The sequence below is a fragment of the Entelurus aequoreus genome, linkage group LG15 (assembly GCF_033978785.1).
Source record: "Entelurus aequoreus isolate RoL-2023_Sb linkage group LG15, RoL_Eaeq_v1.1, whole genome shotgun sequence".
Lineage (NCBI taxonomy): Eukaryota > Metazoa > Chordata > Actinopteri > Syngnathiformes > Syngnathidae > Entelurus > Entelurus aequoreus.
The window spans coordinates 11,702,445-11,714,059 of NC_084745.1; the positions used below are offsets into that span (position 1 = coordinate 11,702,445).

The 11,615-nt window shown below is 41.4% G+C and overlaps 1 protein-coding gene across 1 annotated transcript; it reads right to left on the reverse strand.

The window, feature by feature from the left end:
- Nucleotides 1-1,219: 1,219 nt before the first annotated feature.
- Nucleotides 1,220-10,361, reverse strand: fastkd3 (FAST kinase domains 3). The gene is made up of 7 exons (XM_062020862.1): nucleotides 10,270-10,361; nucleotides 4,827-6,240; nucleotides 4,678-4,763; nucleotides 3,002-3,176; nucleotides 2,874-2,940; nucleotides 2,698-2,812; nucleotides 1,220-2,626 (listed from the first exon to the last, which is right to left on the reverse strand). Exons 2-7 carry the CDS (start codon nucleotides 6,232-6,234, stop codon nucleotides 2,528-2,530), a joined length of 1,950 nt encoding a protein of 649 aa, XP_061876846.1. The 5' UTR covers nucleotides 6,235-6,240; nucleotides 10,270-10,361; the 3' UTR covers nucleotides 1,220-2,527.
- Nucleotides 10,362-11,615: the final 1,254 nt, after the last annotated feature.

Genomic DNA, 11,615 nt, shown 5'->3' on the forward strand with positions numbered 1-11,615 from the left:
TTTGATTATTGTTTCTCAGCTGTTTGTAAATGTTGCAGTTTATAAAGGTTTATTAAAAAAAAAAAAAAAACTCTGCGCATGCGCATAGATCCAATGAATCAATGACTAAATTAATCGGCAACTATTTTAATAATCGATTTTAATCGATTAGTTGTTGCAGCCCTAAACATAACACATTCAACTTACTAGTAAAAGCTACTTCCTCATTAGACCACATGCCATAGTTAGCCTATACAGCACTGCCATCTAATGTCTTGGAAGTGCAACTGCATTGCAAATGACTCACGTAATCCGAAAGCAAGATAAAAGACCTGAACAGCAGTTAGCAAAATCAGATGATTTTTTAATGTTACATAAAAAAATAATTATCAAACATTAACACACACACACAAATATTGAAAGTCTGTACCTTTTGAGTACCAGTATCACATCAAATGTGAGGAGGTACCCATCACAAATTTTGCAATTAACTTAATTTAAAAAAAGACCCTAATGTTTGGTCATAAGTGCAATTTTATTGTTAGAATAGATTGATTAATCTGCATATATACGTGATTAATGCAATATTTGTTGTGATTGGGGTTGCAAAATTCTGGGAATATTCAAAGTTGGAAACTTTCCATGGGAATTAACAGGAATATATGGGAATTAATGGGAATAAACATTGAATGCAACATGCTAGATCTTGCAGCATGGTTTTTACAACCTGATTTAATGCAAATTCAGTAGCATTTCAACCCCGCACTGTGCATTCCTCCATCACATGCACAGATAATTCCCAGCCTGCTACACACTACAGCAGGGCTATTGAGGCCACACAAGTATTTGAGCCCAAGGACTTCATCCAGTCAGGTAAGTTTTGATATTTCTGGGGTAAATATATTTGATAGAGGTGTAATTGCTTGTTACTGTGGACTACTCCAGCAGACTTCCACTCAAGCTAGCTAGCTGTTCCTGTACTTGTTAAATGATTTTGGGGCCAATATCTCTAGCTAGCTAGGTTTATGTACCACCACAGTCTCGTAATGAACCGAAAATATTTCTCTGTTAGCCGTGATGCTAATTTCCTCTATGTTAAATCCCATTCATTTATGCTAACAACGTTAGCAATCCGAATTTACCTCTTTTTTTTATCTGTAAAGTTCAACTAGCAAATACTAAATCAAAATGTGTAGTTTTTTCTGCCTTCTGTTCTGCTAGCCATTCTGTTGTCATTCAAGAATGTAGGTTATAGTTTGATTTAGCATGCTGATTGACTGTTCATTTATTCATCTAGCCTATGTATTTTCATTTGTCCATCAGTGACATATTTTTAAAGACTACTCCAATTGTTTAGCTGACCATTTATATATGTGTGTGGCATTGCATTAGTGTTTTACAAGAATAAATAAATACAAACAGAATAATGCCGCGTACACCATCTGATGTGTGGAGACATGTCACTCCAACCAATGTAGGTGGAAAGGCTGTGTATATTTGCAAATACTGTGCAAAGAGCTACCGTGTTTTTCGGAGTATAAGTCGCTTCGTAGTATAAGTCGCACCAGCCGAAAATGCATAATAAAGAAGGACAAAAACATATACCGGTAAGTCGTATTTTTTGGGGAAATGTATTTGATAAAACCCAACACCAAGAATATACTTTTGAAAGGCAATTTAAAATAAATAAAGAATAGTGAACAACAGGCTGAATAACTGTACGTTATGACGCATAAATAACCAACTGACAACGTGCCTGGTATGTTAACATAACATATTATGGTAAGAGTCATTCAAATAACTATAACATATAGAACATGCTATACGTTTACCAAACAATCTGTCACTCCTAATCGCTAAATCCCATGAAATCTTATACGTCTAGTCTCTTACGTGAATGAGCTAAATAATATTATTTGATATTTTACGGTAATGTGTTAATAATTTCACACATAAGTCGCTCCTGAGTATAAGTCGCACCCCCGGCCAAACTATGAAAAAAACTGCGACTTATAGTCCGAAAAATACGGTACGTCAAAAATGCCACAAAGATGCAGCAGCATATAGACAAGTGCCCAATAATATATCATTATTGTAATTCCCATATATTCCCATGGACGGTGTCCAACTTTGAATAATCAAAAAATGGTCAATATTTCCAAACTTCCCGAGCTTGACTTCCCGTGGTAAATTTCCGGAAATTTCCCAGAAACTTTCCACCCCTTTGCAACCCTAGTTGTGATTAATCTCATGAGTTAACTCATTACTTTATTAGATAACACAAAGCTACCGTGGATGTTTTGCTCTGCTAGCCTAGCATATATTGTTTCAGCATCTTCAATGTACAAAATGTAAACTTGCATTGGAAAGCATGTGGACACCCCTGATCTTTATATTCCTGTGCAAAATGGGAGGTGACTCTAATCATCTGCAGAAGTCAATAAATTGTATTTTTCCAAACAATCCCCGTGTGTCACAGTGGAGTTTATTGCAAATAACCTCCAGCATGTATTTGCAGTTCCTGGTTAAAAAAAAAAAAGATGTGACATCACCAGCTCAGTCTGTAGCTGTGGGGGAAGATCTTCTGGTGGAGGTAATCCACACGGGCGGTGTTGCTGTTCAGGTGCTCAAACTCATAGAAGGGGATCTGCAGCGTCAAATTAAGAGTCATTCCCTTGGCAACATATTGGCACTACTTGAGGGTGGACAAAGGCCTACCTGGACAACTTCATATCCCAGCAGCCTCAGGTGACGCTGCTTGATGGTCTCCTTCCCGAGAAGCTGTCTGGTGTTCTTGGTGAACCTGCTCTGTCCATCGATGCACACGGCGATCCTGCCACCACACACACGTCTCGTCTACTGGATCTGGTAAGACTGTCATGTTTGACTTTTACCTCTTGGCCATGTTGTTGTGACTGGCAGGCAGCACGTAGCCTTCATCATCCAGCTTCAGCTCCACGTCTAAGAACGTCAGACACTCAGCGTGGGGGACATTTTGAAAAGGTTTGCTCGACTACGTTACCCAGCGTGTAGCGGTACGGCGTCAGCACTTCGGAGCCAAAGTAGGAGCGATCCCCCAGCAGGTCCACCAGACCACTTTTCACAGAGTTGTACAAGTGCATGTTCACCGGCGTCTCCACCGTGGAGCCCGCCACCAGGTAGGACTTGACACTGTATTTGGGACAAAGATGGGGACCCTGGGGAGGACAGTCTCATTGTTAACCAGCGTGAATGATTTCCATCAGGAGAGGGCCACACATTGAATTATCATAGCATGCGGGGGCCATTTTGATTACATTTTTAAATTGTTACTATATATTTTTTAATAGGCCAAAAGTTTGGACACACCTTCTCCTTATTCAATGCGTTTTCTTTATTTTCATGACTATTTACATTGTAGATTGTCACTGAAGGCATCAAAACTATGACACCTGTGAAGTGAAAATAATTTCAGGAGACTACCTCTTGAAACTCATCGAGAGAATGCCAAGAGTGTGCAAAGCAGTAATCAGAGCAAAGGGTGGCTTTTTTGAAGAAAATTGATGGCAAAAAAACAAATTATGCAACAGTTTCCCCCTAAAAATATGTCAATGTGAAATAATTAGAGCCTTAAATAAGTCAATAATAATTAATAACAGTTTTTTTTTAATTCATTATTATTTTTTGAGCACTGAGTTAAAAAAATGCCACTACAATTCTTAGGTATTCAAAGGGGCCACATATTAGTGTTTTTTTATTTATTTTTACTTTCAATGCTTAAATCTCTAGTTCAACTTCATATCTGTTTATATTAAGTTTTTATCATTTATTTATATTATTTATTTATAACACAAAATATGCTAAACCCCCCCCACCCCCCAAAATATTACCAAGTATCATTTTTGATGTGAAGTAATTGGAGCCTTGAATGTGTCAATAATTCATATAAACATTGATTTTAATTCATTATTATTTTTGGAGCAATGACAGTATTCAAGTAGAAACAGCCTGCATGGCAGCTATGTGTTATTAGTCAACATTGCAACTTGTTCTTGTTACTTTTGCTCTTTTATTTCACTTTTTTATGTTTTTGAAAAGTATTTTTACAATGTGCTGCAGACTGTTAGAAAATGAGTTGGGGGGCCGCCTTTGGACACCACTTATTTGCGTGGCAGAAGACACTAAAGAAAGCCTTAATTTCCCAATCGTAAAATATTTATTTATAAAATTGTACCCTACCATTTCTAAAGAATCACATTAATTAAACATGATCATTAGCACAACAAATAATTGACCATCATGAAAATAATTTAAAAAATACACGACTACTTTAGTTAATTCAAAATTAGCTATCTTGTTTAAACAAACATTTACAATAAATCTATATACCCATAATTGTGGCAAGAAAAAAACAACTTAAATGTTTTAAACATTACCATCTTAAAAAATAAAACATGCACAATCTTTATCCATAATAAATATACAAATAATTTAAAGATAATATACAGTATAGTAAAGTATTATGTTAACTTGCTGACTTTTTCAGCCTGGAGAACTTTGCTCAGTGTCTGCATACTTTTTTTAAAGACACCATAACACATTTTTTTATGTGGAACAATTTTTCCTACTACTTTAATCAAACTTGAATTTAATGCTATTCCTTTTCCGTACTACAATGAATTCAAGGACAATTGTTTGATATTTCGACTGCAAGCTCACCTTATAGAAGAGACACTCCAACTTGACGGTCATGTCGAGCTGAGTCAGCTGCGCCAGGACTTTGTGATCTCTGCCGCTGCCTTCCTCTGCAAGACAAACACCGTGGTCAGCCTCCCAAGTTCCGACCCTCCACGTTCCCCGGGCGTTACCTTGCAGCTGCTGCAGGAAGAACTCGGAGAAGATCTTGGCCACGAAGTTGATGGGGAACCTCTCCACCAGGATGCAGGAGTGCAGCAGTCTGATCAGCATGTGAGGCTGGAACTGGGAGAAACGTGTGTGCAGGACGGCCTCCACCTTCCGGAAGAGCTCGACGGCGTTGGGTGGCAGGTAGCCCAGCTTGCCGAAAGGCACGATCTGCAAGGCCACCTGGTCGGTGCTGTAGGCGTCCGCCCGGTACACAAAACTCTCGGCCACGGCGTCCAGCACCTGCGGGGACAAAATGTTCCTCCGGCCGAAGAACTGCATCACCTTGGTGACCGTCTCCGGGTGGGCCGTGAAGGCCAAGTCGGGCGCGCGTCTCTCCATGGCTTCCACGAAGTAGCGGTCGCTGTGGCCGTAGTGCATGAGCGCGGCGAGGACCGCCGCCATCTCCTCGTCGGAGAAGTGAGGCACGTGGCGGACGGCCTGCTTGCACAGGGCGATGACCAGAGGCATCACCTTGGTTTGGTTCAAGGCCATCAGGGAACCCAGCACCCCGCTGACAGCCACCTTATCCATGGAGGAGGCGGCCGTCACGGCGTGCGCGTGCATGGCATTCAGGAGGTCTTGGTAGCGCCTGTTTCTAGCCACGCCTCCTCCCAAAAGTCCATACACAGCCACAAGTTCAGCAAGGCTCCACTTGGAGGGTTCCTGCTTCCGGATGTGCTCCATCACCTCCTCCAGCATCACACTACCAACTGGACCCTTCATAGCGTGCACCGCCTGGCCCAGGGTGCACAGCTGGCCCACGCTCATTCCGCCTCGGTTCAGCCTCTCCTGGCTCTCCGTCACCAGCCGCACCATCAGGGTGCTGCTTGGGTCCAAGAAGAGACGCGTGCCGGCCAGCAGGGCCGCCAACAGGCCCGAATCGCTCAACCTGCGCGAGTCCCACTCCAGCTGGAAGCACAGCGCCCTGATGGCATCGTCCTCCAGCACCGAAGGGTCCCTGAGGGCGTGGCCCTCCCGCTCCAGGTCGGCCACGCGATGGAGGACGGCCGCCGCCATGCCGTCAGACATCGTCTCGGCCGAGCGGACCAGCTTCAACACCTTCCCCAAAGACGAGCAAGAACTCAAGAGCTGGCGGAAATCCCGCTCCTCCTCGGCTGCGGGGCCGTGGAGCGGGGTCAGGCAAAACCGGGGGACGGAGTCTCTGCGTAGTTCCGCCAAGCTGCCGGCCACGAAGGACGGCTCTCTGGCGATGGTGGTCAGGCTCCTCGCAGACCGCCAGAGCCTCCTGCAGCCCTGTGTGAGGATGCAGCGGCCCGACGAGGTGCACACGCAGGCCGGACACACCACCAGGAGCCTGCTGGGTCCGTACTGCAGGACGGGGGGGAGTCTCTGGAACAGCTTCAATGCCATCCTCACCTGAGCCACAGAAAACGTCAAAGTTGGACAAACATGTCACCTGAGGAGCTTCTGAGGTACAATAACAAGATAAGTCATTTCCGTCTGCTTCTTCCTACACCTTTTCGGACATACCAGTGTTTCCCACACATTCATTTATTTGTGGCGGCCCGCCACGAAAGAATTAAGGCCGCCACAAATAGATTTTAAAAAAAATTATTTTTTTTGGTTCAGTACAGCTTCTCAGGCAAATCATATAGTTAATGTAGATGCCCATATAGGCTGTTCAGATTTACTTTACAAAAGAGAAGTGTAGGATCAAGATTTTTGGAGCTCTTTGTTCAGTGGGTCAGATGTTTGATGAAGCTTTGTCTATCTACCACCACTACTGTTTTCTGTTTATTTGTTACTGACTGTGGCAGGACACCTCTGCCTCTGTTTCACTTTATGTTGCTGGTAAATAATATGGTTGTAGTAGTAGGCTAAAGTTAAATTATTTAGTATGCACTAATTAAAGGGGCAGAGCTTTAAGAGACATTTTAGCTTTTATATTTTTATAAGATATATTTTTTGTAAGAACCACAATTAATAAATATATTTCAGTGAAAAACTTATTGTTCAAATATGTATATAAATATGTACATAAAGTGTTGTAATTATATTGTAAAATGGATGGATGGACGTTTAAAACCAAACTGTTATTATTAATTAGTAAGTATACATTTTTTGAGCCTTTTTAGAGAAATTCAAATCATTGTAGTAAATTATGCAAATTAATCGATGATGTAATAGTGACCACGCCCATAGCCACGCCCCCACCGCCACATGTATCTTGGCGGTTTATGGGAAACACTGCATACTGTATATTAGAGTGTCCGCCCTGAGATCGGTAGGTCGTGAGTTCAAACCCCGGCCAAATCACACCAAAGACTATAAAAATGGGACACATCACCTCCCTGCTTGGCACTCGGCATCAAGCATTCGTTAAGAAATTATCGATGTCGATGCCATTATCAAATGCTCTTATCGAACCGATTCCTTATTAAATCTCTTATCAAATCTAGATAGGTTGTTGTGCGTGCACTGAGTTCCAAGAGCCGTAGATGTTATGTGACTGGGCTGGCACGCTGTTTAAATGGAGGAAAGACGAACGTGACCGAGGACAGCATGCGGACGTTAAAGGGTGAAGGTTTCAGGTGAGAGAGGACGCTAAAGGCCCGCCTCCAGTTTGTCTCTGTGTGATATAGAAAATGACTATATTGTGATATTCGAGTATACGTTCTGACGCAGTTGCTTTTAGCTGCGGGCATTACACTACATGCTTTGCTCACTCTTTCTTGTCTCTCCTTCTCACAGAGACTAAAAAAAACAAGCGCACCTTCTTACACACGTCACGTGTGCAACGTCACACGCTCCCGCGGAGCAGAGAGGTAGCGACATGGTAAAGTTAGCTGTGATGCTAACGGTGCGGGTGGCAATACGAGAGAGAGAGAAGGTGCGAATCTGGTAACAAATGGAGGAAGAATGAATTCCCAAGAAAAACAGCACGGGATCCATCGTCTGGCGGTGGTTTGGCTTTAAGCGGCAGTATGTTCAACATTTATGCGGCAAAAGCGTTGCTACAAAAAGTAGCAGCACTGCTAATGTAGCATCATTTGAAAAGTCACCTGCTAGAGAGAATGGGGAGTGCTTGAAACTCTGCATGTCAACATCTCCGTTCGGTGCCACACCAACAAAATGCCGAAGCAACCATTTCCAGATCAACACCGTATGGAAAAACTAGTCAACAACAGAAGGAGATAACGTCCGCAGGAACCTATCACATAGCGAAGGACATACACTATTTGATTTACTATTATACAGCTCATTTTTATTTGACAGTTATCGAAATATCTTGTGTGACATCATGCACAAAAGTGCACTTTATTTGTTTTAAACTATTGTAGTGGCGTTCTGTACAAATGTACACTTTAATTTAGTGTTGTTTTGATAAGTCATCTTAGTGACATCATGCACAAAAGTGCACTAATAGCTTGTTTAAAAATGTCTGACAATCTTGCACGTTCTGTTTTGGAAATGACATGAATGCTTGTGCCACTGCTTAATAACTGTCTAATAAATACAGTTTTGGTAAATTGACTTAGTTGTGGTTTCCCTCTCTGCATGAAAGTTTTAAAATGAGCATGTATTAATGCAGTATGAATAAGAATGTTTTAATGTAGACACATAGAATCATCATACTGCTGTGATTATATGCATCAAGTGTTCATTCAAGGCTAAGGCAAAATATGGAGATATATATCGTGTATCGTGACATGGCCTAAAAATATTGAGATATTAATAAAAGGCCCTATCGCCCAGCACTAGTTTAACCTTGCCTGCGTCCAAAAATACGCTGCGCCTTATTAATGCGATAAATACAGAAATAGCACCCGAAACTCACACGGCACCTTTTAATACGGTGCGCCCTATGGTCGCGAAAATACGGTATAGTGGCTTCGATAACGGGAACCGGTTCTCAAAAAGGGATTCGAATCCATGGAATCGGTTCTTTTCTTATCGAAGCATACCGGTTTTCGAACATCATCCCTTATCCATACTTGCCAACCCTCCCGATTTTCCCGGGAGACTCCCGAGTATCAGTGCCCCTCCCGAAAATCTCCCGGGGCAACCATTTTCCCGAATTTCTCCCGATTTCCACCCGGACAACAATATTGGGGGCGTGCTTTAAAGGCACTGCCTTTAGCGTCCTCTCTCACCTGAAAAGGAGACTATTATATATGTCTCCGTTATACATAGATGTATCTATAACCCATAAAGTAGGCAGGCACGGAGCTATTTCTCAGCGTGCGTTTATTCCAGCCGGCACGTTAATACACTGACACACAACATCCGGATTCCCATCATGCATTGCTTCAAAACTATGGCAAGTAGTAATGTCCAAAAACATAACAGAGACGAAGCTGAAGAACGAAGAAGAGACATGGCGACGACGAGTAAGAAGAAGTACGCTTGCACGTTCCAAAATGTTGGAAAAAAATTATTTCAGTTCATCCAGGACAGCTCGAAGGGGAAGGGGTAAGCTGCCTGCACATTTTGTAGATCAGACTTCTCCGTTGAACACGGTGGCCGAACGGATATACTCATTCATGAACGGATTATATATATATATATATATATATGTAAAAGAAAAACTTGAAAATATATACCCCCCCCCATCTCCCGTAGGTCTCAAGGCTGGCAAGTATGCCCTAATCAAGGGTTGGAATTGGGGGTTTAATCACCAAAATGATTCCCGGGCGCAGCCACCGATGCTGCTCACTGCTCCCCACACCTCCCAGGGGGTGGAACAAGGGGATGGGTCAAATGCAGATGATAATTTCACCATACTAGTAGGGCTGCAACAACTAATTGATTAAAATCGATTATAAAAAATAGTTGGCGATTAATTTAGTCATAGATTCGTTGGATCTATGCTATGCACATTATTTTTTTTATATATATAAACCTTTATTTATAAACTGCAACGTGTACAAACAGCTGAGAAACAATAGTCAAAATAAGTATGGTGCCATTATGGTGTTTTTCCCCCCCAATAAAATACTGGAAAGGATATAGATGTAGTTTGTCTCTTTTATCCTATTATTAATCGAAGTAATAATCGATTATCAAATTAATCGTTAGTTGCAGTAGTATGATACTAGTGTGTGTGTGTGACTATCAGTGCTACTTTAACTTTTAAGAGAAGTACTTTCCTTCTGCTTCTCCTTTTCGGACATGTATAATGTCCGAAATATAATGTAACCACATGATGTTTAATTTGACACGTTAAGCTTTTTGAAAACAAACAAACAACATTACACTCCCTCCATTGCTCCTCATGTACAACCTTGAGGCTAGCTGTTAGCTAACATTAGACAACAAGGAGCTTCTCGGGGAGCCCGCTCGCATTGCAGCACACCCTAGCACACTTATAAAGAGTTAACGTTGATAATTCACCACAAATAATGACTTTTTAAAAAAAAAAAAACGTCAAACTGGTGTTTTTACCTTTGCCCGCTTGTCATCGGTAAAGAGTCGGACTGCTGCTCAGAGCGTGGTTCCGTAATACATCATGAGGCGTTCAGGGGTGCGCGTTTATGTGAACATCAAAGTTATGAAACATTGTACTGGTTATTATTTTCACAATGTGTCAACTAAAAAAACGAACACTCAAATCAACATGTTGAGTAAATAAAAGAAAACAAGTGAACCAAAAAGGCATTTATTTTCAGAAACGAGTTTAGGGTATTTTCCCAGAACACTCAAACGCACCATATTGTATTGACGCGTTTCAGCCCCTAGAGGGCGACACGTTACATATGCAATACATAAGCGTGCTAAATTTAGACATGACTTATAAAACAACTACGAGTACTAACTGTATACACATGATTTATATTCTAAAAAACGTGAAAATCGTTCTTTTGGAGAAATCAAATATTTTTCATGTGTTACCACCAGCGTTTTATGTAGTTTTAGATGTTACAGTTCTTCCTAAGGCCAGCAGGGGTCAGGCTTGGCTTAGTCAATACTGTCAACTGTTTCAATGTTGATACATCAATGGGGCTTGCAGTATTTATTAGCTGGAATTGATTCACATATTGATTACTTCATAAATATATCTTGTAAAGTTGAGTTGTGTCAACATGTTCTTTTGTGTGTCAACAATATGAAGACAACACGAACGTTCTTAATTGTGTTGTATTGTATCGTAATTGGTATTTTCCCGGAACACGCGAACGCACCATATTGTTTTGAAACGTTTCAACCGCTAGAGGGCGACACGTTACATACGCATGCAAAATTTAGACATTAAAGTACTTATAAAACCACTCAATGTGCAATACACACCTAATGTATGTACTAAAATCAAACAGTTTGCAGATGAATATAAGTACTCTCTATTGGGCGATTTGAACCTCTCGCAAAATGTATTTTTTTTATGTTTTACCAGTAGCGTATTATATAGACAGTTCTTCTTATGGCCAGCAGGGTGCAGGCTTGGCTCAGTCAATACAGAGCCCACTCTACTGAGTCAATACGTTACCTGTTTTCATCAATACGAGTTGTTGTTTTTTTAATGTATATAAATGTGGCTTACAGTATTTATTTGTTTAATCCAAGGTGTCGAATAAAGGATTCAAAATACATAAATATATCTCCAAAAGTACCACACGGACTTCCGTAATGGTGTCACGTGTGACTTAGCAGTAACCAATCAGGAAGCGAGCTGAGTTGGAAACCGGAAGCTTCACAAAATATGCAATGGCGTCGAACAACAGCGCCAAGTTCAAAGTTAGACAGACTCGAAAGACGGATTTGTCGAGTTGCAGCAAAGATATGATGACGCACAC